At 49.0% G+C, this 22304-nt stretch overlaps 8 protein-coding genes across 8 annotated transcripts; 7 read left to right on the forward strand and 1 right to left on the reverse strand.

Moving 5' to 3' along the window:
• Window positions 1-444: 444 nt before the first annotated feature.
• On the forward strand, window positions 445-1257 carry LTR64_002389 (uncharacterized protein; the record flags this gene model as incomplete). Its single annotated transcript, XM_064896759.1, has 2 exons — window positions 445-1032; window positions 1084-1257. 2 exons carry the CDS (start codon window positions 445-447, stop codon window positions 1255-1257), a joined length of 762 nt encoding a protein of 253 aa, XP_064755709.1.
• Window positions 1258-1964: 707 nt separating this feature from the next.
• On the forward strand, window positions 1965-3611 carry PFA3 (palmitoyltransferase for Vac8p; the record flags this gene model as incomplete). Its single annotated transcript, XM_064896760.1, has 2 exons — window positions 1965-2388; window positions 2665-3611. 2 exons carry the CDS (start codon window positions 1965-1967, stop codon window positions 3609-3611), a joined length of 1371 nt encoding a protein of 456 aa, XP_064755710.1.
• Window positions 3612-6270: 2659 nt separating this feature from the next.
• LTR64_002391 (uncharacterized protein) lies at window positions 6271-7884 on the forward strand (the record flags this gene model as incomplete). Its single annotated transcript, XM_064896761.1, has 3 exons — window positions 6271-6706; window positions 6756-7763; window positions 7817-7884. 3 exons carry the CDS (start codon window positions 6271-6273, stop codon window positions 7882-7884), a joined length of 1512 nt encoding a protein of 503 aa, XP_064755711.1.
• A 222-nt stretch (window positions 7885-8106) lies between these two features.
• Window positions 8107-10902, reverse strand: DBP10 (ATP-dependent RNA helicase dbp10; the record flags this gene model as incomplete). The annotated part of the gene is made up of 1 exon (XM_064896762.1): window positions 8107-10902. The coding sequence occupies one exon, from the start codon at window positions 10900-10902 to the stop codon at window positions 8107-8109; it is 2796 nt and encodes a 931-aa protein (XP_064755712.1).
• A 2529-nt stretch (window positions 10903-13431) lies between these two features.
• On the forward strand, window positions 13432-14244 carry LTR64_002393 (uncharacterized protein; the record flags this gene model as incomplete). Its single annotated transcript, XM_064896763.1, has 1 exon — window positions 13432-14244. The coding sequence occupies one exon, from the start codon at window positions 13432-13434 to the stop codon at window positions 14242-14244; it is 813 nt and encodes a 270-aa protein (XP_064755713.1).
• A 1425-nt stretch (window positions 14245-15669) lies between these two features.
• LTR64_002394 (uncharacterized protein) lies at window positions 15670-17145 on the forward strand (the record flags this gene model as incomplete). Its single annotated transcript, XM_064896764.1, has 2 exons — window positions 15670-15725; window positions 15789-17145. The coding sequence occupies 2 exons, from the start codon at window positions 15670-15672 to the stop codon at window positions 17143-17145; spliced, it is 1413 nt and encodes a 470-aa protein (XP_064755714.1).
• Window positions 17146-17948: 803 nt separating this feature from the next.
• Window positions 17949-19952, forward strand: LTR64_002395 (uncharacterized protein; the record flags this gene model as incomplete). Its single annotated transcript, XM_064896765.1, has 1 exon — window positions 17949-19952. The coding sequence occupies one exon, from the start codon at window positions 17949-17951 to the stop codon at window positions 19950-19952; it is 2004 nt and encodes a 667-aa protein (XP_064755715.1).
• Window positions 19953-20656: 704 nt separating this feature from the next.
• On the forward strand, window positions 20657-22304 carry LTR64_002396 (uncharacterized protein; the record flags this gene model as incomplete). The annotated part of the gene is made up of 3 exons (XM_064896766.1): window positions 20657-21591; window positions 21665-22058; window positions 22158-22304. 3 exons carry the CDS (start codon window positions 20657-20659, stop codon window positions 22302-22304), a joined length of 1476 nt encoding a protein of 491 aa, XP_064755716.1.

A 22304-nucleotide genomic window follows, 5' to 3' on the forward strand; every position in this document is an offset into this window, starting at 1 on the left:
TTACTTCGTGCTGCGCTCGAACTTACCACCTTCCACACAGTTCACAGACCATATCTTCGACTGATTATCTTTGAGGCCTCTACAGGCAAAACCTCACGACCAAGATCTTGCTCCCGAAACAAACAACCTTAGTGTGACACTGCTGCACACATCAAACCGTCGTCCTTCCATTCACTCTTCTTCCCCTTTCTAGCCCAGCTAGAACACCCACATACAAGCTGATGTCGGTTGAAGTACGAGAGTGTTGTGCAAGTCTGCGTTATCCTTCTCGATACGTCACCGTGTCGAGAGCTCAGTTGTCCTCGGTGCATACGGGTGATCTTACACGTCCCGCTGAAAGTAGTAATAGTCGAGGTTGAACAATCAGACAGTAAGTGGACAAACTTCCCATCCGTCGAATACTGAATCCTTGTGCCAAGGAATAGCAAGTCTAGTATTGCAATCATGGCTGCCGCAAGCATTCTTGCTCCAGCCCTAGACTCGACTATCGTGATCGAAAAGCGTAGTTCGACGGCTGATCGAATCGCCGCCGACCCTAGAAGCAATTCCATCCGCGTTGTTGCCCCTTATGAATACAAAGAAGCTGCCAAATGTCTTGCCGAGGCGTTCAAAGATGACCATGTTGTCCGATACGCGATTGACACTCCTGACCGAGCCCACTGGAGCGAAGAAGAGAAATATGCGCTCCACTTACAAGCCATGGAATACGTGACCTACGCCCACTGTCTGAAAGGACTTGTGACCACCGTAGGTCCTGACTATGATTGCGTTGCTTTGTGGATGCCGCCCGGCAAGAACATCGATGATCTGCTCACCATTCTCCGCAGTGGTATGTGGCGCCTGAATTGGCAATTGAGCAAAGAAGGTAGGACGCGTTTCTTCAAGGAGTTCCTTCCTCTTCTTGCAAGCACCAAAACAGAGGTGCTAGGTGAACGTGATAACCATGCCTGGTATCTCAATTATATCGGTACTAAGGCTGGAAGTCGCGGTAATGGTTATGCTCGACGCTTGATCGAGCACGTTGGAGACGTGGTAGGTTGACCCGTCAACGATCGTAACATGGTAGCTGCTAATACACACTAGGCTGACCGCGCAGGACAAGCTTGTTACCTTGAAAGTTCTCATGACATCAATATCAAGATTTATGGAAAGATGGGTTTTACCCTGCGAAAGCAGATCTGGCTTGGTCTTGACGAAACCATCAGAATGGATGTCATGGTCAGGGAGCCGAAGGGTGTTCTCAAGGAAAAGATATAGAGGAGAATTCAATAGTGTTCAATTGAACTCAATGGAGAAATAGGAGTCGATGATGGAGAGATCGAGTGTCCGTGGAATTCAACACCACGAGCCATAGGAATGCCTGAATAGCCCACCTCAACGTGGGCTACAATTAGTACACCAACCAATATTCATTCGTTAGCAACAACAATAGTTCGACTCAATGGACAAAAGCACACAAGCATGTTATGACCACAGAGCTTGTCCCTGTAATGTCGTACCGGCTCAGGTCCTATTACAAACTTGAGGCAGACTCTACGTGCGCGTTGTACTCGTGTTGATTGTATGTCTGGAAAGGTCCACTGCGGCTCGTTTCATTAGCAGTCGGGGCTTAGCTTTGCACAGTGTGCGTCACCCCTGTCGGCTGACAACCTAGCCCGACGCCTCTTAGAGGAGCAAAACAAGCGGCAAGAACAGCAGCACAGCGCAATTCAGACACAACTCTTTACATTACTAGTATTCTGATATTGAGCTGATTTATCGTTATCGTTATTCTTGCCTCTCCTGTCTGTCCTTACTGCCTAGTCGAACTCGATCCTCAGAAATTACTGTGAAAATTTTCGCTGCCACATTCTCTTCTACGCTCATCGATTCTGCAGGCAGGACCCAAGATGTGCACACGAACGAGCGGGCAGTGATTCAGACGCGCCTGATCAGAAGTCAGTAGATCGCAATTTCGAAGAGCCATGGCTCCTTCCAGGTCTCCCTCTCCATCGCCTTCTACGTCCTTCAAGCGTCGTGTGCGACCATGCGCTCGAAAAGTCGAAAGAGGCTGTTGTCTGGTAGCGACCTACTTTCCACTGGCCTTTGTGTACGGCTTGACAACGTGGGCAGTTTCAGTGGAGGCCAGTATAGGCATACGTACGACTGAGACAACGCCGAATGTGCCATGGTCGAGGAGGGCTCTTTCGCTTCTAGGCATCCTGATGTATATCATGCTAAACAGCTGCTACACGATCGCAGTCTTCACAGACCCTGGTTCGCCTCTGAAAGGAACGAACAGCAGCACAAGAGATGGGAAATACTCTGTCTTACCGACATCGGAAGTCGCATGGGATACCCGAGGTGTTGACACAATCACTGTTTCCTCTACTGGTGGCGCTCGATACTGTAAGAAATGTCAAGTACCAAAACCAGACCGAACTCACCATTGTTCAACTTGCAAAAGATGTGTTTTGAAGATGGATCATCATTGTCCCTGGCTGTCGACGTGCTTGGGATTGCACAATTACAAAACGTTTGTTCTGTTCCTGATATACACTTCGTTATTCTGCTGGGTATGTTTTCTTAGCACTGGATTGTGGGTATGGACAGAGGTCTTCGAATCGAGGCAATATCTTTCTGAGTTTGCGCCTGTGCAAGTGATCATACTGGTGGTATTGGCAGGCATTATCGGGCTCGTCATTACTGCATTTACGTCCTGGCATATGTACTTGTGTGTACGCGGGCAAACGACCATCGAGTGCTTGGAAAAGACACGGTACCTGGCTGGTGTGCGGAAAAAGGTGGAACAAAACCGCAATGAGCAACACTACCTGCAGCAACAGCACAAGACAGGAGGTCCAGAAGGAGGGATATCGGAGAGCTTGCAGAGAGCTGGGGGACAACTACTCGAAATCCATGCCAACGCTGTACCTGGCGCTTTCAGGTACGAGGAAGGCGAAGAACATAGTTCTCCTACTCCCAGCGTACGCCATGCTTTTCCTGCGCCAGCTGCGACCATGTCACAATACAGTGATTTCCCAGCTGAGAGCGACCATTCACCAGCGCAACAGGCATTGCGAAAGAACTATACATCCTACGAGACAGATCGCGAACGCGAACGCTACGAGGATTATCTCGACGACAAAGAAACCGCGAAGATGCCAAACGCGTTCGATCTAGGGTGGCGCAAGAATTTGATACATGTCTTCGGCCTTAACCACTGGCTGTGGCTGTTACCAGTATGTAACACTACTGGTGATGGGCGAAAATGGGAGGTCAGCCAGAAATGGATGATTGCATCTGAAGAGGCGGCGAGGAGGAAAGAGCAGCGGTTACAGCAAGCCAAATTGCAAGGACACTGGTCTGGCTCGCCAGTACCTCAACGAACAGCAGCGGGTGCAGGACGACATTACCGACAAGAGGAGAACAGTCACAGCTACGACGATAGTTCTTCCGTGCATGGACATGGTTCCATGTCGATGCAATCACTCCGTAAATCTCGCAAGCAACGTCGTGATTACGACCTTGCTGGAGACGATGGTGACGTCGGCAGTTTTGAAGTCAGCGATTCTGACGAGAGCAGTCCCGACAGTGGAAGTGACGATGAGCATGATGCTTGGAAAAAATAGTCAAGTAGACGAAGTATATCAATATCAGCTTACTCTTGACATGTGGACCAACGAGATTGTGACTCGATCAGAGAATCTACGGCAGCAATCCATGCTCAGTCGTGCTAGCACAACAACCATGTACCGAGCCTGTATGAATCTCAGGAGCGTGCCGCAAGACCCGAGGAGGGCCGAAGCTGGAGTCAGGTCCACAACCATGGTGAACGACCTGGTCAGATTACAGACGCTTCAAATTAAGATGGTGTATGTGACGTTCGTTTGGAAGCCAGGTGCATGAGTAAGCTGGACCAGCAACCGGTCTCGACAACCAGTTCTTACCCCAGTACAGCAATGGTAACTCTGGAGCACGAGAAAGCTTCTCCTACGGGATTGCACAAGGCGCACGAATAGACCTGCTAGGAGGACTCAAATGAAGCCTGGCGGCATGACGGCACACGCGGAAGAAGGCGGAAATACAAACGTCATGCGTATGAGCTAATCAATCTTAAGGACAATGCGCGCGCAGAATGGCTCTTGAGACTATCGAACGTGAGCTCTATAACGACCATACTCTTGGTCTCTGAACATGAAGACCTCGGACTCGCCTCAATGACTGGCTTTCCCAAATGTGCCAGCTCCTCGTCAGGCGTGCCGAAGAGATCTGAAACTCGTATTTGCGCAGTCAGGTTGCCGAAGGACCCGAGAGTGGAGACGCCGTGATCTACGTTCGCGTGTTCGCATAAGCTTGAGGCCTTTATCATCATAAAATTTTAATCTGCCTCACAGATATTTAAGGCCAACCCCCAGATTTGTGGATCTCAACTTCCCGTTGATGGTCATGGACATTGGCAAGACGAGGAAGGTGTGATTCTGTCGTGTTCTTCTGTCCAACTCATAATCCCAATGCTTGTTCACACTTAATCGTTCTACCGGTTTGATTAGTACCTCGTCCCTCCTTATTGATCACAACAGCACTCGGAAACAGAACGTAGCGGTAGTTGCAATACTCGTCAACAGCTGTATATCTTGAACTACACCTTTGGTGTTTCGATGAAAATAAAACACCACAAGCATATGAAGACGATAAGTAAAATTACACCAAAACCGCTAAGCCCGAGTTTTCGGCTGCCTTCCGTTACAGCGAACACAAACCACCACCTGTGAATCAGTCAAGAATCATTCCTCCGCCATCATGTCTTCCACCTGTCACGGCCTCGAACCTTTCCCACTCTTCGTCGACTCAACCAGGCCACCAACACCTGGCTTGCTCTCCTCCAAGATGACGAGTCCTCTCAGTCTTCTCAGCCACGATCCATCCACGACATCAAAGTTTCGGACGAGCAGCATGATACCGACCAAGATATCCAACTACTTTTGGTTGCGATATTACCAGTACGAAGTGACCTTCGGTCTGTATATGATGACACTAACGGAGAAGATCGTGCTGAACACTATATGTGTTTGCATTTTCGCATGTCTAACGTATGGGATCTGCTTTGGTCTGCAACCTTTGCTGGTGCGCTTATTGTGCCGACTGGTCTGGCTTATTTCAGGCACATATGAGGGGGTCGAGGATATCTGCACGGGCAGCCAGATTGGAGGGAATTGTACATGACAATTCTGAACTGAGGTTTTGAGGGCGTCTTCAAAATGCTGGGGGCAGTCTCCTCTACCCAGCACACGCCACATGGCCATCGAAATGAGCAAAAATCGAATCGAGCATTTGCTAGGAGGTGGTCGGACCTTACTGAGCCAACGTTGGCTCAGGCTGTTGAATTACAAGCGTAGAATTTTTGGAAACGAAGTGGTTGGCTGGGCTAGGTATAGTCTGCCAAAGGAGGTTGTATGACTACGATTCTACGAGTCAGCTTGGACGAAACTATACGTTGGTCGTGATAACCTTTGGGCAAGCGTGGGGATGATTTACGAAGTTCACGATCGTTACGAACCTAATGCACTTTTTACTCAAGTCACGAACATCGGGCGTGGTTTTTGTTTGCGTCTGGCACAGCGTTCAGCACTGTATATTATGGATCTGTGGAGCAGACTTGCCCACTGCTATCGTTAAGAAAGGTTGTAATTGCTCACCTTGTTTAATAAGTTCTGATATTGAGGCAGAGACTACAGTAGTACGAACTAGAACCTTTGTGTGCTCGACCACGCAATCTTCCAGTGGGTTTAGTAGTATGCTTGCCGTGCTATGATGTAGAGCTGCTGACGATGGAGGTCAGTTGTGGTAGCTGATGGAGCTTCCTGCAGGTACCCATGCTGCTCCGAAACCTTATATGCGGTCTGGCCCGTCTGGCTTTGTTGATTGGTTGTTGCCCCTGTACTAGGCACAGATTTGCTTTGGGGCGTGAATTGGCTGAGTGCGTCTCCAAGCCACCTTCAGGCTGCACGGTCTGAAACAGCAATCGGTCGCTCGTTCACAAGCACTGTGTTCCAAGTTTGGCTTTGATCTTCTGCTCTCGTTGCAGGTTCCAGCATTCTCTGGGATCTTACGATAGTTGCAGGCCAGCTTATACCAGTTTGTTTGCCTTGTGGAACATTGCGAGCACATGTCCACGACGAGCCTGATCCAACCATTGCCTTCTTTGAACTGCTACTACAAGCAGATGGTGGACAACGACTTCACAAGTGGCGTCTGAAAACCACATCTCTACCTGTATCGTCGCCGGGAATGGCTGCTCAAGACTACTACCAACCTTCGACGCACCAGTACCAACCCTATACCTCTCAGCCATCTGTACCGTATCCTCAATCTCAGTATGGCCAAGCACCATCGTACCATCACAACGAGCCTCTGGACCACAGACCAACACCACCACCACCAGCTGACCTCCATCCTTCGAGCATGTACACCGACGACATTCCCTTGAAGAACCAGAACCGCGTTCAGACAAACCAAACAGAGTGGCCCGCAGCCCAACACACAGCATATCCTCCCTCTCCCGAATCGCAGCATCCTGATCCTGCCCTATTACCATCCTCTGACAAAAAGAGACGGCGGAAACAGAAGAAGAAGGGTGGATTCTTCTCTGGCAAGGTGCCATGGTTTGTCTATTTCGTTTCTCTTGTACAGATCACAGTCTTCATAGCAGAAATAATAAAGAATTGTGAGTACATGCCGGCTTTCCCAGGCTTCAGCACTGACAGGGGTTATAGCAACAATGACAGGCTCACCGATAATGATAAAGCCCTCATTCAACCCTATGATAGGACCCTCTACCTACGTGTTGATCAACATGGGCGCACGATTTGTGCCTTGCATGAGAACTACATACCAAGAAAACAGCAACCTACGTTATCCTGAAAGTCCATGGCCATGTCCAAATACTACAAGTACTGCCACCACCGACCCGAACAACAAATGTACCCTGGGAGAGCTTTGTGGCATGGGTGGCTTCGATTACAACCACCCCAACCAGTGGTATCGCTTCATAACGCCCATCTTCCTGCACGCTGGCATCATACACATTGGTTTCAACATGTTGTTACAGCTGACATTAGGAAGAGACATGGAGAAAGCAATCGGAACCGTGCGATTCATGATCGTCTACCTGAGCAGCGGCATTTTTGGATTCGTCCTAGGAGGTAACTTCGCAGCACCAGCCATCGCCTCAACAGGTGCTTCAGGCTGCCTCTTCGGCATCCTTGCCCTCGTCCTCCTAGACATCTTCTACACCTGGAATGAGCGACCATCCCCTGGAAAAGACCTCCTCTGGCTCCTCTTCGACATCGTCATCTCCTTCGCTCTCGGCCTCCTCCCCGGTCTCGACAACTTCAGCCACATCGGCGGCTTCCTCATGGGGCTCGTTCTTGGAATCTGCATCCTCCATTCCCCAAGCACTCTACGCAAACGCATCGAAACTCGCGGCCACAAACCATCATATTCTCAAATCGGCTCGGAAACCAACATCCCAACAACACTAGCCAGCGGCGCCATCCCTCCAACCGACGGAAAAGACACCACCACCACAACAACCACAACGACAATAACCCGCCCCGCCTCCCTAACCCGCTTCACTAAACAACCCGTCAGCTTCTTCAAAAACCGCAAACCCGCCTGGTGGGCATGGTGGCTTATTAGGGCGGGCTGCCTGATTGGCGTACTCATTGGGTTTATCGTGCTACTTACGAATTTCTACAAGTACCGCGATCAGTGTTCGTGGTGTAAGTATTTGTCGTGTTTGAACATTACGGTTGGTGGGCACAATTGGTGTGAGTTGGGGAACATGACTTGGCAGACGACAGAGGGGACGGGGAGTGGGAGTGTGAGGAGGAAGATGGTTAGGAGGGTGGTGGGAGGGATAGTTCGGAGAGTGTTTAGGGCGTAAAAGGGTTTAGGTACTACAGTGGGAAACGTGCATTGTATGCATGGCATATGAAATGGAACTGTAACTGAACGTTACGTGGAGTTTCAATGGTCCTGGCATTACTAGCATGAGCACTGCATAGCAAGAGATTCGCTGTGCTATCACAACGAAACATACGACTACCAAGAGCTTACTCAGCCTCACCTCCTCCCTCTCCTCACAGGTCTCGCATTTTTCTCTCTCCTATTATCCTTCAACTTCCTCGCCTTACGAATATCATCAACTGAATTCGTGATCTTGCCCTTCTTCACACCCCTGACATCTTTCCTATCATGGCGAGCTCCGCCAGCATTATCACTCATGCCCATCTCCTTCTGCTCCTGCTGCTTCTCCCTAAATTTCTTACTCTTCTTCTCATAGTCATCTCTAAACTTATCGGGCCTCTTCGCCTCATCGGTCTTCTTATGTTTGTATTTCTGCTTCACACCCAACGTACCCGTACCAGCCCCCGCAGAACTCGATTCCGCCTCACCAATCCTTGGCATTTTGTGAATTTTATTCTTTTTCTTCCAATCTTCAAAACGGCCTGATTTGAAGCTCGCAGCGATTTTGGCGCCGCTTTCACCGCGGATGAGGCGTTGGCCGCCCTTGGAGCCGTCGTCGTCGTTGGTGCGGCGGACGTATTTCTTGTGGCGTTTGTCCCAGCGCATGATTTGGGTTGGATTGTTGGAGTTTGTACCGTCGTCGCCTGCGAGGTCCATGGTAGCGGTGCGGGCGGCGGAGGTGAAGTCGGAGGAGCCTTGGTTGATGGAGTAGCCGGCGTCTTCGGCGGAGTTGTGGTCGGTGGGGAGGTAGGACATGAAGTTTCCGGAGCGGAAGCGGGAGATTGGGTCGGGATTGGGATTATTGTTGGTTTTGTTCTTGTGGTTGCTGAAGGTGACTTCCAGCTCGGAGTCCGAGGCTGAGAGGAGGGCTTCGGGGTTTTGGATGGTTATCTCGTCGTCGTCTGTGTCGTCGTCTTCGTTTTTGGCTTGGTCGTTCTGCTCGTCTTCAGGTGAATCAGGGAATGGGAGAGCATCTCTTGCGGTCCTCGCAGCTATCGACTTGTGCTTCTTGACATCTAGACCTGATCTGATCTTCCTGATAGCCTCAATTGCTTCTTCGTTGTGCTTTTTCCCACCTCTTCTATCTGTAATTTCGAAGATTGACTCGCCTGGTCGAAAGCCACCAACAATTGCTAACATCTTCTCCCGTTGTGCTTCCATATCGTCGGCCTGGTCAGCAAAGAGAGGATGTACCTCGCTCCAACCTGAAGAAGTGATAAAATCTCTGGCTCGCTTAGCACTCTCTGCGGATGCTGAAGGTCTGGTCTGCTGATATCGCTTGTCGCCATTGACCGCAGCACCCCTAGCAGTAAACAGATCGACTTCAACCTCCAACAACTTGTTCACGTACTCGCAGTGTGACTGCATTTGGTCTCTCTGCAAGGTGCCAACCACAACTTCTTCAGCCATGTTAACATCCTCGATGCTAGCTCGACCGACACTCAGCTTCTTGCCCAGGAACAGTTGCAAGTCCAGCAAATAAGGAGCATCAGCATCATGCACGATGCTGTAGGCCCAACCTTTTTGTCCAGCTCGAGCAGTTCGACCGACTCGGTGGACAAAGATTTTTGGCTGGGATGGGAAGTCGTAGTTGATAACGTTGGCGAGAACGGGAATGTCGATACCTCTTGCAGCTACATCAGTAACGACAAGGATATTCGTTTGGCCGGATCGAAATGCTTGAACCTGTTCCTTTCGGGCAGTCTGGTCGAGGTTACCATACACGTGTGAGACCGCATAGCCAGCCCTCTTCAGCATAATATCGAGATACTCGACGCGATGCTTAGTGGCTGCGAACACAATAGTCGAGTAAGGATTCGTAGCAGGCTTCGTGGTGCCATCATCACCATCTCTCTTGCGCTTCTTTCCTCGTTGTTTGCCATCCTCGCTGTTTTGTCCAGAGCCTAAAGTAGACCTTGTTGGAACGTGTATCACGTCCTGTAAGATATGCAGTAGAGCTCCTTCCTTCTCGGATGACTTGACTGTAAAGAATGCACTTTGTAGATCTGGGGAAATCTTGCTTTCAGCATCCAGACGGACCAAGACAGGGTCCTGTAGACCAGCTCGAGCGAACTCGACCAAGGACTTTGGCAAAGTGGCTGAGAAAAGCAGAGTCTGCCTTGAAAAGGGCAATGCGTGTAGAATCTCAGACAGTTGAGCAGCGAATCCCATTTCAAAAAGGCGATCAGCTTCATCGAAGACGACGTATTGCATGGAGTATAGATCCAGGTTCATCTCGACCATTAGGTGCACGAAGCGACCAGGAGCGGCAATAACAATATCAGGATTTGTTGACATGGCACTGAATTGGTCCTCAAGACTGTCGCCACCAACGAGGAGAATACATCTCAAATCTGTACCTTTTGCCAGCTCTTTAGTGACCTGCAGTGTCTGTAAAGCCAATTCTCGAGAAGGCGACAGAATTAGAGCTCTCGCTCCAACTTGAGTTTTGTGAGCCTTCAATCTTTCTATCATGGGTATAACGAAAGCAGCAGTTTTTCCAGAACCGGTCCTTGCCATACCAACGACGTCTTTCCTGTCAAGTAGAAGAGGTATAGTCTTTCGCTGAATAGGAGTCGGCACAGAGAAGCCCTTTCGAGTGATAGCCTTCAGTAAGCTCGCATTAAGACCCATGGCTTGGAAGCCACCACCTTTCTTGACCGTTCGACCTTTGAGATTGGAAGCTTTACGATTCGAGGCAGCTTGAGCTGCCAATATTGCGGCATCGTCGCTATCGGGATCTTCCCCCAGTACATATAGACCCTGTGTTTGTGTTTGATTCTGCGCGACCTGATTACCTAACTCTTCTGAACTGGCTCCTCCACCAAATAATGCAGTGCTGATGTCCAACCCATTCTCGGACAGAGCGGGCGAATGTGCTCTGTGAGGCATTGTCGATCGAGATTTTAGATCCGCGGTGTAGGAGGAGCTAAGGCCTTCATGTATGCATGCTCAACTTTCTTGGGTAATGCTCGCAGCCACAACACGCGCAGCAGATAATTTTCGCAGGCATTATAATCCTTATCGATAACTCCAACACCCGGAATTTGCTGCGCTTACATGTCACGACTTGTTATGCGGCTGGACCAACCTGGACAACCCCACATACATTTTGCTGCTGTCCAGTACTTCTTGGCACCAGAACACACGTGACTAATGGTCCAGTGACATCTTCAACTTGAGGCTGAGACCGAGCGCAATAGAGGTCGCGCTTTTTGGTTCTTTCCATCGAGGAAAAAGAGGCTTCGAGCCCACAACGCTGCCAGCTGATCAATATAGCCCGATATGGCTCAAACAACGCTGAACGACATAAGAAGGCACCAAACGCTTCGTGGTGATACTTACATCGCAGGCGATGCACGGGTGCACATGGGTGATGTATACATGACCGGTCGTGAAAGCGGGAATGCCAAGGAGAATGCTAAGATATGTAGGTAGTCATTGCATTTTTCACAACGAACTGACATACAACAAGCCTTTCTACAATCGCTGTGCTTCCCTGAGATGGAAAGCCGATATCACAATGTCGACAATGCTATGCCAAACACCTGCCAATGGTTTGTCAACCACAAGCTCTATAAGCTGTGGGAACACACAACTCGGGATAGTGTTTCTCACAGGATTCTTTAGCTACGAGGAAAGCCCGGGTCAGGGAAGTCGACAATCATGAAAAGTGCTGTGCTAGATGCGCGGTCAAAGTGTAAAGTGTAAGGAAGTTAGGCGGATCGCGCTGATGTCGTTGCGTGCTTCTTCTTCAACAACCGCGGAACCTCTCTCGAATCCACGGCCTTAGGCTTCTTCCGTGCAATACTTATTCAGATATTCGAAAAAGAAAATCTCGATCTCGATTATAAGCCGCTGAACACATTCTCAAGGAAGCAGCGACTAATGTCAGGTAACTGGGATTAGACCCTAGCTGAACTTCAAGCTATATTTTGATCAGCACTCGCGACCCTAAAATCCAAATTCGTGCTTTATATTAATGCCCTTAATAAATGCGATGCCGCTACGAATAGAGACCTTATAGACTTTCTACACACAGAAGTGAGCAACGTCCATTCCTCTAGTACGAGTTAGAGAATTTATATCTCAAGTCGGCATTATCCGAATATACATCTTAATAACTGTCTTACGCTTGTTGCTAAAATCTATAACCGTACAGATATCGAAAAATATATAGACGGAAACGTGTATATGCTCGGACGCGATTCTCTATTATTACAGTAGATTACAGAGCAGTGCTGCGGTGTATTTCTTTAGGCAGTTTTGGTAATTCGTAAGCTTCGTAAAGCTATTAAAGATGGCGAGCCTAGGTCGAGGCTCTTAAGTATCCTCGGTTCGACACTAAAAGATTTAGGAGAAGTATTTCGCACTCTCCTTGGCTTGATTATAGAAGAAAGTGAACAGAAGTAAAGTCTACTACTCTTACTCTTTATCCTTTATGCTAAGCGACCTATAAAGCTGCGAGAACTTAGGCTCGCTCTCGCTTTCGCAACTCGATATCGATTATAATAGGAATACCGAAGCTCTACGGAGTTTATAAGCGATGAACAGTAGTAGAGACTGATAGTGAAATGGTCGAGAGGTCTTGTTAAAGTTACTTCCATCTCTAGCAACGTCTAATTCATTCATACATCTATAAAGGATTTTTTACGCGAGAACAGCACCATACTCATGCCACATTCATTATACAGTTCCGAGGTTTTTGCGCAAGCTAAACATAAGCTTGCTCGTTCCTACTTCAATTTTCTAAGTATCAAGGACTCGTGGGATTTTAAGCTACACCAAAGATATCTCGATATTAAGCCGAGAACCTTTCGTTAGTCTGATCATCATCCTTTGCTGTCTTACGCACTTAGCTACGGTTTTAAGCATGCCGAAGCTGCCGAACATGCAGGCGTTCCCCAGACACACGTCGCAGAAGCGCTAAATCTCACGTTATCGCGAAACGCGCGACCAATTGAGCTGACAGAGGCCAGCAACAAACCTTATCGTTCACGAGACGTATATGGAACAGGTGACTCTTAGAAGCTATGGATCGGAGAGTCATGGCTCACTGACTCAGCAGTCAGGAGGCCGTGGATGCAGGAATCAGGCCTGTGTGACCCAGTAATGACATCCTTGGCAATCTGTTGTTACCATGGGTTAGCGTCCGTTGTTGAGGCTCTCCCGAAGCCTATCTCGCTAGAACAGGCTACGCAATTAGATATATACGAGGCTTTGAGTCTCGCCATTCATGAAGGTCATGGAGCTGTCGTGCAGGCGCTGATCTCTATAGGCATCAGTTTCGACACGGGCCCCGTCCCTTCTGTGTATGTAACGGTTGCATCGCCACATGCCTATATTTTATCTCTGCTCTTGGAGAAGGGAGCGAATCCCAACCGAAAAGGTGAACGTGGAAGCGCCTTGAACCTTGCAGTAATGGTTGGAAATGAGGAACACGTACGTATGCTGCTTAAATATAATGCCAATCCTGGACTTGGCGACACCAAATATGGACACCCACTTCTCAATGCTGCGTCTGGAGGCTGGACGGAGATTGTTAAGCTGCTCCTTGCTCATGGAGCCGAAGCAGGATTGTATGGAAGCTACTGCTGCTGGGGGTTCCAATACTACGGGAAGACACACGCCCTTATAGAAGCAAGCTCTCGTGGCCACCTCGACACCCTATCTGTTCTCCTTCAAGCAGCCGACCGAGAATCCTTACACGAAGGGTTCTACGAGGAAGCATATTATGCAGTATTCTCACAGGATCATGCTTCATGTGCTCTGCTGATCAAAGTCGCTGCAGAGGAGCGAGGTTTTGCGGCAATTTCGACCAGATATGCGATGTCAAGTTCCTCACCGATCGATGAAGCCAGACAGGCAAGATTAAAAGGCATGATAACCGTGCCAGTCAAGAGATTGACTGGCCTACGTAATTATATCCAGATCTCCAAACATGCCAAAGGCATTGTCCTCAAACAGGCTACCGAACAGCGTGGAGAGTTCCCTTCTCACCAAATGGCTTTTATCGTCTTGAGAACGTTTCCTTCTCCTGTCTTGAGACCGTTTCACCATATCAGGGACGAAGAACGCTTGTGTGATATTGGTATGGATGGTGACTCTGTCGAAGTAACGTTTAAATTTAAAGCGACTTGCTACTGGGTTGAGGACAGCCTGGGCATCAAGCGTGCACTTCGACTTAGTGCGCAAGAGGCACAGCAGCACGAAGGACAACGTCTTATAAGGTAGTAGATAGATCCTAGCGTAGTAAAGTTGATGTCACTATTTATACACGGAGGAGATCTAGACAGAGTGCCTTAATAGTCCGATCCATATTCTTCATGGTAGAACTCACATCGCACTAGTCACTGCGGTTCGTTGGTACACAAGTCAGATCCGAGGCCCGCGTTCTGCCCGAGCAGTTCAGGGGCAAACACGTGGCTTTACCTTGTGCTAGACATCGTTGTATGCAGTGAGCGTGGGTCCTGCCATCGTCAGGTATGATGCTGACAGTACCGTATATCAACACAGTCTCTGTATGGAAGATTGTGTCAGTCACATGAAGAAGGGAAGATCGGGAATTTCATTGTGGTCGTAGGGGAAGTCGAACAGTCTTGGCACGGATATCACCTCGTTCGAGCAGCTCTTTACCTGGTACATACATTCACGTAGGTTCATAGATACCTTGCTTACTTGCCTCGCTTCTTACGAAATTGGAATGATGATCTAGATGAGGCGACTGCAGACAAAGTAAGACTGAAAAGGCTATGGAAAGAAGCACGCCAGGTTGATGGAATTACGCCACATTCGGAATAGATTATCCTCTTTTTAGCCTTGACATCATCTTGGCACGTGTTTCGAGGGGGCCTGTACAGGCAAGTGGAGAAGAGCATCTTGCATGTGACGTCGTACATGCGATCCTGATCTCTAAAGACTAAGAACCATGAATGTGTTGGCGGGTGTGCCATCCGATTGACATATGATGACACGAAATGCTGGCAATATACGTTTCGCTTTTGTATTTCCGCCGACTGCAAGACACGCCATTCGTCGAGCTTCTTCCTCCCAACATGCGGAGCAGTACACATCCTCCAGAAAATTACATGACTGAGAGAAATTGTCGCTTCAATAAAAATCCCTCAGAGGGACTTCCTCGGGAAACATCACGCCGTCGACGTGCTGACACGAAACATGTGACTAGGGCCTGCTTAACGTGCAAAGAAAGGAAAAGCAAGGTTAGAGGCTACAACATAACTTCACGTCCAAATACTAACCATTGCTTAGTGCGACGGGCACAGGCCCTGTCAAACGTGTATAGACCGTAATATTCATTGCAAGGTTAATCCGAAGGAAGACGCCAGAACTACAGCTGGTAGGAAACGAGATCTAGATACCGCTAACGCTGATGACGTCCTCGCAATCCTAGGCAGAGTTAAAGACTTTTGTCAGGACGAAGATAAGGCTGCAGTTGAGCCCCTTGTCCTCAAGCTTCAGCAATATGTCAGCCGTTCGTCGAGACCTACGAGCGCTGCTGTGCTAGATGGAACGTCAGAAACGGTTGTAACTGTCGAAACCCCGGGTCTGGTTCTCGAGAACAAAACGAATCGTAGGCCATCTACACACGATTACATACTGCAGCCCCCAACTGACTGCAGCGGCGATGCGACTCTAAGCATGATCAACACATCTGTGAAGCTGCTCTACAACGACCTTTCTACAGGCTCCTGGACGTCCGTAACCAATGACAGCCATTTGATCCACCATTTACTGAAGCTATTCTCTACGTGGTACAGACGTTACATATGGTCCACCATTGATGTCGCACAACTCGTCAGAGACCTGCATTCTCAGGGTTCGGATGCAACTCCTTGCAATCTTTTCCTTTTCAATATTGTACTGAGCGAGGCGTGCATCTATTACGATCATCCTGATAACATAGAGCTAAGTATAAAATTTTCCGAGGAGGCGGAACGGTTCTGTGAAGCTGGGGCCGGCATAACATCGATAGCTAACGCTCAAGCACTCATGTGTCAAGCTGTTCGACATCAGATGATGGGTAACGACCGTCTGGGTGAAGCTCGAATGCTTCGTGCTCTTGACATGCAGAAAGAGCTGGAGCAGTCCTCCGTGTACGAAATCTTCGATGGTGCACACAAAAAATCGAAGCAGGAAATTATCACGCGCATAGGTTGGGCGATGTTCAACGGTTACGCCAAGTCAGCGGCAGTGCTTCTGTGGCCGGTGAAGTATATCCCATCCAGAGAGCTAGTACTCGAGAGAGACTGCGATCGTGCCGCAACTGACACATGGTCACCATATCCTGTTGATTCTACGACAAGGTCGGATCATCCTCATTGTTTCTTCCGGGCAGATATTGAACTGTCCAAGATCTTCGCCCGGATAACTCAGGTCCTCATCGACGATTCCCTGGACTTTCATCGATTTGAACCCGAGTTGGAGAGTATATGCCAGAAGCTAAATACTTGGAAGCGCAACCTCCCCATATGCCAAGCGCTATGCCAGAACGCTCCCGCTGATTATTTTGCCCAGCATGCAGAATTTCACTGGGCCAAAATCATGATTCAAACTTTTGTTCAAAAACAAAAGACGCGACTTCTGTCCGAAGGCCTCAAAGTGAACTCTGACAAGCTCACGAAATGCGTAACGAAGTCTGACGCTATATACTCAGCGCAGCAGATAGCAATCATCAATCACGACTATATGGAACAGTTTGGCACCAGGTATATGCAGATCTTCATGATCCAGCCCACCGCGATCGCTCTGTTCCTGCTTCTCACGGATCTGGACTCTATTGAGAACCAACAGAGTTTCACAGTTCTTAGTGAGGCTGCAGCAGCAAATGCACGATTGTGGAAATTGTGCGAGGCCATTCTGACCATGGTTCGACAAACAGCAGAGGCATTGAGAGTCACTCTGCCTCCGCGAGCAGAGCGTTTCCTCCATCAAGACGCAGGAACTGCTAATCTTCACGGTAGGAACAAGTTCGAAGGCGACTACCCTAACTTTCTTCTTGCATCTGGGCAGATTCAAGAAAGCGAAAAAGTAGCTGCAGTCATCAGTGATCTAAGTAAGATGTACGATGCGCTAGATCTCAATTCTGAAAATCCGGCCCTGACGAAAACTGCATAGCTGGAAAGCTATCGAAGTCGACATGTGTGTAGCCAGTCCTTCTGGCTACGATGGTTAAATCACAGGTGTCACTGCGTGGGTTTCGAGCGAATCTTCTGGACAGTTGCGATACCGCGGACTGTAGACCATTGTTATACTGACGTTCGGTCGTCTTATTGCCTTGGTGAATTATCCTGCAGCATTGCCCCTTACTACTCTTCTTGTCGTAATATATGTGAAGACAGAAGGAAAAGATTGATCAGAATGACAGTATCGAAAGCTACACCTTCTACCGCTTCTGTAGCCTATTCCAAATAACAATATCAAGTTCTTCACTATAAAATAATAAGTTATATGCTTCCCTTACCTATCTAATATATAGTATCGTAAGGTTTACGGGTACAACAAGTAATATCTAAGTTAATAGACTAACACCTTGAGTAGAAGAGGAGCCTTTGGATGATTGTAGTTGCAATAGCCCTGGTGGATGAAGCGCAGCAAATCCTGGGTGGTGGAGCCAAGCGACAGAGGAACCGAGCGAGGTCGTGCCGCAGAGCTCGAGCTGTTGCCTGGCTCTACCAGCCACTAAGTGCTCCTCCTCATTACGCGTTGACTGCACGTCCGCCAGGTACTTTACGCGTGGCGATGGAAATCGTGATTGCTTCGAGTCCTGTCACAATCCCTTCACTTCAATCTGTACCTGACTACCTTCGATCATATTTAGTGTCGTTCTCAAAGACAGTGACAAAACCCCTCGAAGTACTGCAACTCATGGTGTTGGAGTAAGAAGCCCGAGCATAGTGGGAGCAGCATGTATAGCAGCAATGCTACACAGTAATGGAGGAAGTGGACTGGGCGAAAATGCTGTTCCCGTTCAGTCTGAAGGACGCCTGAGATGGACACCCGAAATACCAGACATCGACTGCGACGAAATTCCCATCCTTCCTGATACCATTGTCTACGCCGAAAGTTCCGATGGGGACGTCTACGATGCAGCCACATTTGCAAAACACAGAGCCGAGAGGGAGTGGAAGACTAGACAGAACGCCAACGCATACCTCAGAGGCGAGAATCTATGCATATCTACAGCCGAGCTGAGAGGACCCTTCAATAACGGCTGGCAGAATCCGTGGGCTGCTGGACCGCGGGACAGAAAAGACGATAGGGCCGAACGAGCACAAACTGTATTGACCTCGGACTTTGGTGACGAGACTCCATGGAGGAGGAAATCACGTCTACGATCCCAACTTAATGATTTGGCCCAGCGCCGCAAAGAGAAGAGCAGGGATCACCACTTCGCCCTTCTTGCGAAGACATCTATCACCAAGCAGATGACCCCTGATGAGAAGATTGATTCGTGGTTGAGGAAAGGCCATGCCTACTCTCAGCCGTCCGATGAGGAGAACCTTGACGAACCTGGCTCACCGACACCTGGAAGATCGAGGCGCCTATTTTCTACTCGCGACAGAACTCCTATAGAACAGCTCATCAATGTCAATAGTCAACATGCTCGAGCTCCTCTCCGACTACCTGACAACGAGGCCACGGACTCTTTTGAGACAGCAGTTGCCATTCCACACGAGCCCGAGAAAACCCACCTTCGCCTACAAAGTGCTCTTGCTGTCGAGCCACCTACCAAGAAGAGGCTGCGTGCGGACATGGTCGGCATGGATAGAGCTGAGGCTGCCATCAAGAGATACAGAATTACTGCTTCCAATATTCACGAGTCAACGACCACGAGCACGACCCCAGTACGTCACGACTTGCAACCAGTAAAAAAACCGTCATCGTCCAGACAGTCACTACACCAAACTGCTGGTGTAGCAAAAGAGCCTGAGATCAAGTTTGAGATGCTTGAAGTTGCTATCGATGAGCAGCGAAAGTCGTTATCGACTTCAGAGCAACCACATTTGTCATATGATTCTACCGACTTTTACTTCAGCAGTAGGTCAGCTGAGGCCTCGGCCCTGACTACTACGTCGGAGAGTAATCCTACTAACCTGATACCTTCAGCCCAGCCTACGTCCGACGTGCAAGCCTCAATCTTACCTTCAGAGCCTCTTCTGCCCGATCGACCAATGTCCACGCGAGACACTGTTGTCGAGCACGTGCTTGAGGCTTCAGCTCCGGGCTCAGCTTCCATGATCAAATCTAATATTGATCATGAACCTGTTCGACGGATGCAGAATGGGCAAATGCAGAGGTCTACTGAAGAAATGCGCCTCGAGAAAGACGGTACTGCAAGCATTGATAAACCATTATCTCCCCAACCCCTAGACACACAGACGCTAGCTCATGATGCTGGCACAGCTGTATGTCCTGCTGGTCCGACCGTGAATTCATCTCTACCAATGTCGTCAAAGCGAAAAGCTACCAAGCCCGCTGGAGTTCCTCCGAGCAAGAAGCGCAAGTCAGCAACCTCTGCAGCTGAAGCGGAGTCGTTCTCGTCTACTGGGTCCATTAAGAGTGTTCTCAGAGTCCGAAAGGTGGCGGACCAACCTCCCGACTATGTAACCTCTCCACGTCTTTCCTTTCAGAAACCTGGTCTCGACATGGAGACCTCTATCGATGAACCGAGCACGATTGTCCCGACTGCTAAGGCTCGAAATTTGAAAAGTATTTTGAAGCCGAAGCATGTATTCTCCCCTCACCCAACGCCTCCTTACGCTGCTGCCTCCTCTCGTCCTTCGCGACAAGATACCATGGCTAGTGGTCAGGGTGCTCTTGTACACAATAGAGGGGACAGGTTTGACCTTGACGGCGCAATGGACGAACTCGGGAGCTTTCTAAGCTCTTGGGATGCCGAGAAGAGCGCATTGCATATATGAATTCGATGTTGATATACAGGACATGTATGATATGGTGGGAAATTTCTTATACATCCACTCAGCAGGATCTGGGCTTCCATGATCTGTACGATATTGTATCTCAGCGACGGTGTTATGGTTTGGTGGACATGTTTCTATTGGCGTTTTATCTAGAAGATTGCAGAGTATCGTGGATCTCTACACATTATCTCTTTCTGCTCAAGAGAGGAAGCAGACGAGCAGACAGGCTCACCTCAGTCAGGACTATATCACAAAATGTTCATATCCACAAGTCACAAACTGTTTTTGAATTCGTAAAATTGCTGTATGTTGATGTCTGGTGAATAGCTGCGAAGGACAACCGAATTATGCTCTCGATGTCAATGTTGTTACGCGATGCTGTATGCCAGGCCGGGACAAGACATTAGTCCCTGCTTGGCAGCACTGACGACAACTTCAAGCAGGGAAGCTGCCACACAGCACCTAGCAATCTTGCTTTACCTACCTTTAATTTAATTTTAATATGCTCGAGTCTTACAAGTAGCAATAGCAGGCCACAACACAGGACTTTTGTATATTGACCGTGGAGCGTCCCCATCTATCCGTGTCGACATAGAGCTTGTATAGCACGTGCCTCAGCCAGATTCGTGTTTCTTTTGTCGACTTACAGTACACGCTACCAGAGTCGCGCGAGAGCTTGCAAACAAGAGTGACAGGAAGTGAACATGGAACGCCTTGGATCACAACCTGACCATAACAACGAAGTACAGGATTCTCGCACCAACCACCACGATGAGTCCTCACCCTTATTACCATCCATCCTTCGAGGTCACGTCGCCGAAGAAGGTGAATCAGGACGCCGTGGCTTTCATGTCCGCCACTTCCTGAACGTGTCTTACACCTCTTCCAACATTGTCTCGAAATATGTCAACCTTCTCTGGCCATTCGTGCCAATCGCCATAATCCTGCGTTATGCCATGCCAAAGGCACATCTGTGGATCTTTGCCATGAGCTATATTGGCATGATACCTTCGGCGAATCTTTTGGGCTTTGCGGGTCAGGAGTTTGCAAAGAAAATGCCAAAGGTGGCAGGTATCCTGATTGAGACGACCTTTGGCAGTATCGTTGAGATTATCCTGTTCATGGTTCTGATCGTGCAGCATAAGAACCAGGAGGATGATGAAGGGAGTGGTGACGAGGGAAACCTGATTCCCATCATTCAAGCTGCCATTCTGGGCTCGATCTTGACTAACCTGCTCTTGTGTTTAGGTCTCTGCTTCTTCGTGGGAGGCATCAGACAACAGGCACAGAAGTTTCATGCTGTAGTCTCCGAGACTGGTTCTGGTATCCTGCTCGTTGCAGGCTTTGGCTTGCTGATCCCAAGTGCCTTCTACAGCGCTCTAAAGGGAGAGACAGTCACCGAGGTCTCTGGAAAGCTGCGAATACTACACGAAAAGTTCACGCAGGAGACTTTACAAAGGGACATCTTGAGAATCAGCCAGATCACGAGTATCGTGCTCATTATCGCGTTTGGATTCTTCTTGTGGTACAATGCTCGAAGCTCGCACAGTCTCTTCGACGAGGTCATTGAGCAGGACGAGCACGCAGACTTGGATCGACACCATGATGAGGCTCGAATGAGATTTACAGGGACTGAAACGTAAGTTGAACCATCACTTCGCCTTCCTTCCTCTACTGTCTATTTCGAAAGACGACACTAAACTCTCCTACAGCACCGTCGCCCTCATCCTCTCCCTTGTCAGCGCAACCCTCCTCCTCATCTACCTCGTCGAACAAATCGAACACGTCGTCCATACCGGCGTCCCCGACCAATTCCTCGGCCTCATCCTCCTCCCTCTCGTCGAAAAAGCCGCCGAACACCTCACCGCCATCGACGAAGCATGGGACGGCGTCGCCAACGTCGCGCTCTATCATTGTCTTGGACCTTCAATACAAACGGCACTCTTCAACGGCCCGCTCGTGGTGCTTGTGGGCTGGATGCTGGGGAAACCGATGGATCTGAATTTCGAGATCTTCATGATTGTGTTGTTGGTGTTGAGTATTATTGTTGTGGGAAATTTCTTGAGAGATGGGGAGAGTAATTGGTTGGAGGGGGCGTTGTTGGTGGTAAGTTGACCTCTGTTTCCCATTCTCCCCATCTGCCCGAAGCCACAATCTCTTCTGAATTGCCTGAGTGAATGAGTTTATGCTAACAGAATTTCGCAGGTCGTCTACGCCATTATCGCAATCGCTTCTTGGTACTACCCGAATCCAGACGTTGCGACCTCGAACGGACTAGGCGACATGGCAGGTCAGAACGTGACGATCAGTGCTGAAGTGCTTAGAGGTTTGCTCGCCAAGCTCAATATGTGA

This window comes from Lithohypha guttulata (assembly GCF_036872675.1).
Source record: "Lithohypha guttulata strain CCFEE 5908 chromosome Unknown scaffold_2, whole genome shotgun sequence".
NCBI classification, from domain to species: Eukaryota; Fungi; Ascomycota; class Eurotiomycetes; order Chaetothyriales; family Trichomeriaceae; genus Lithohypha; species Lithohypha guttulata.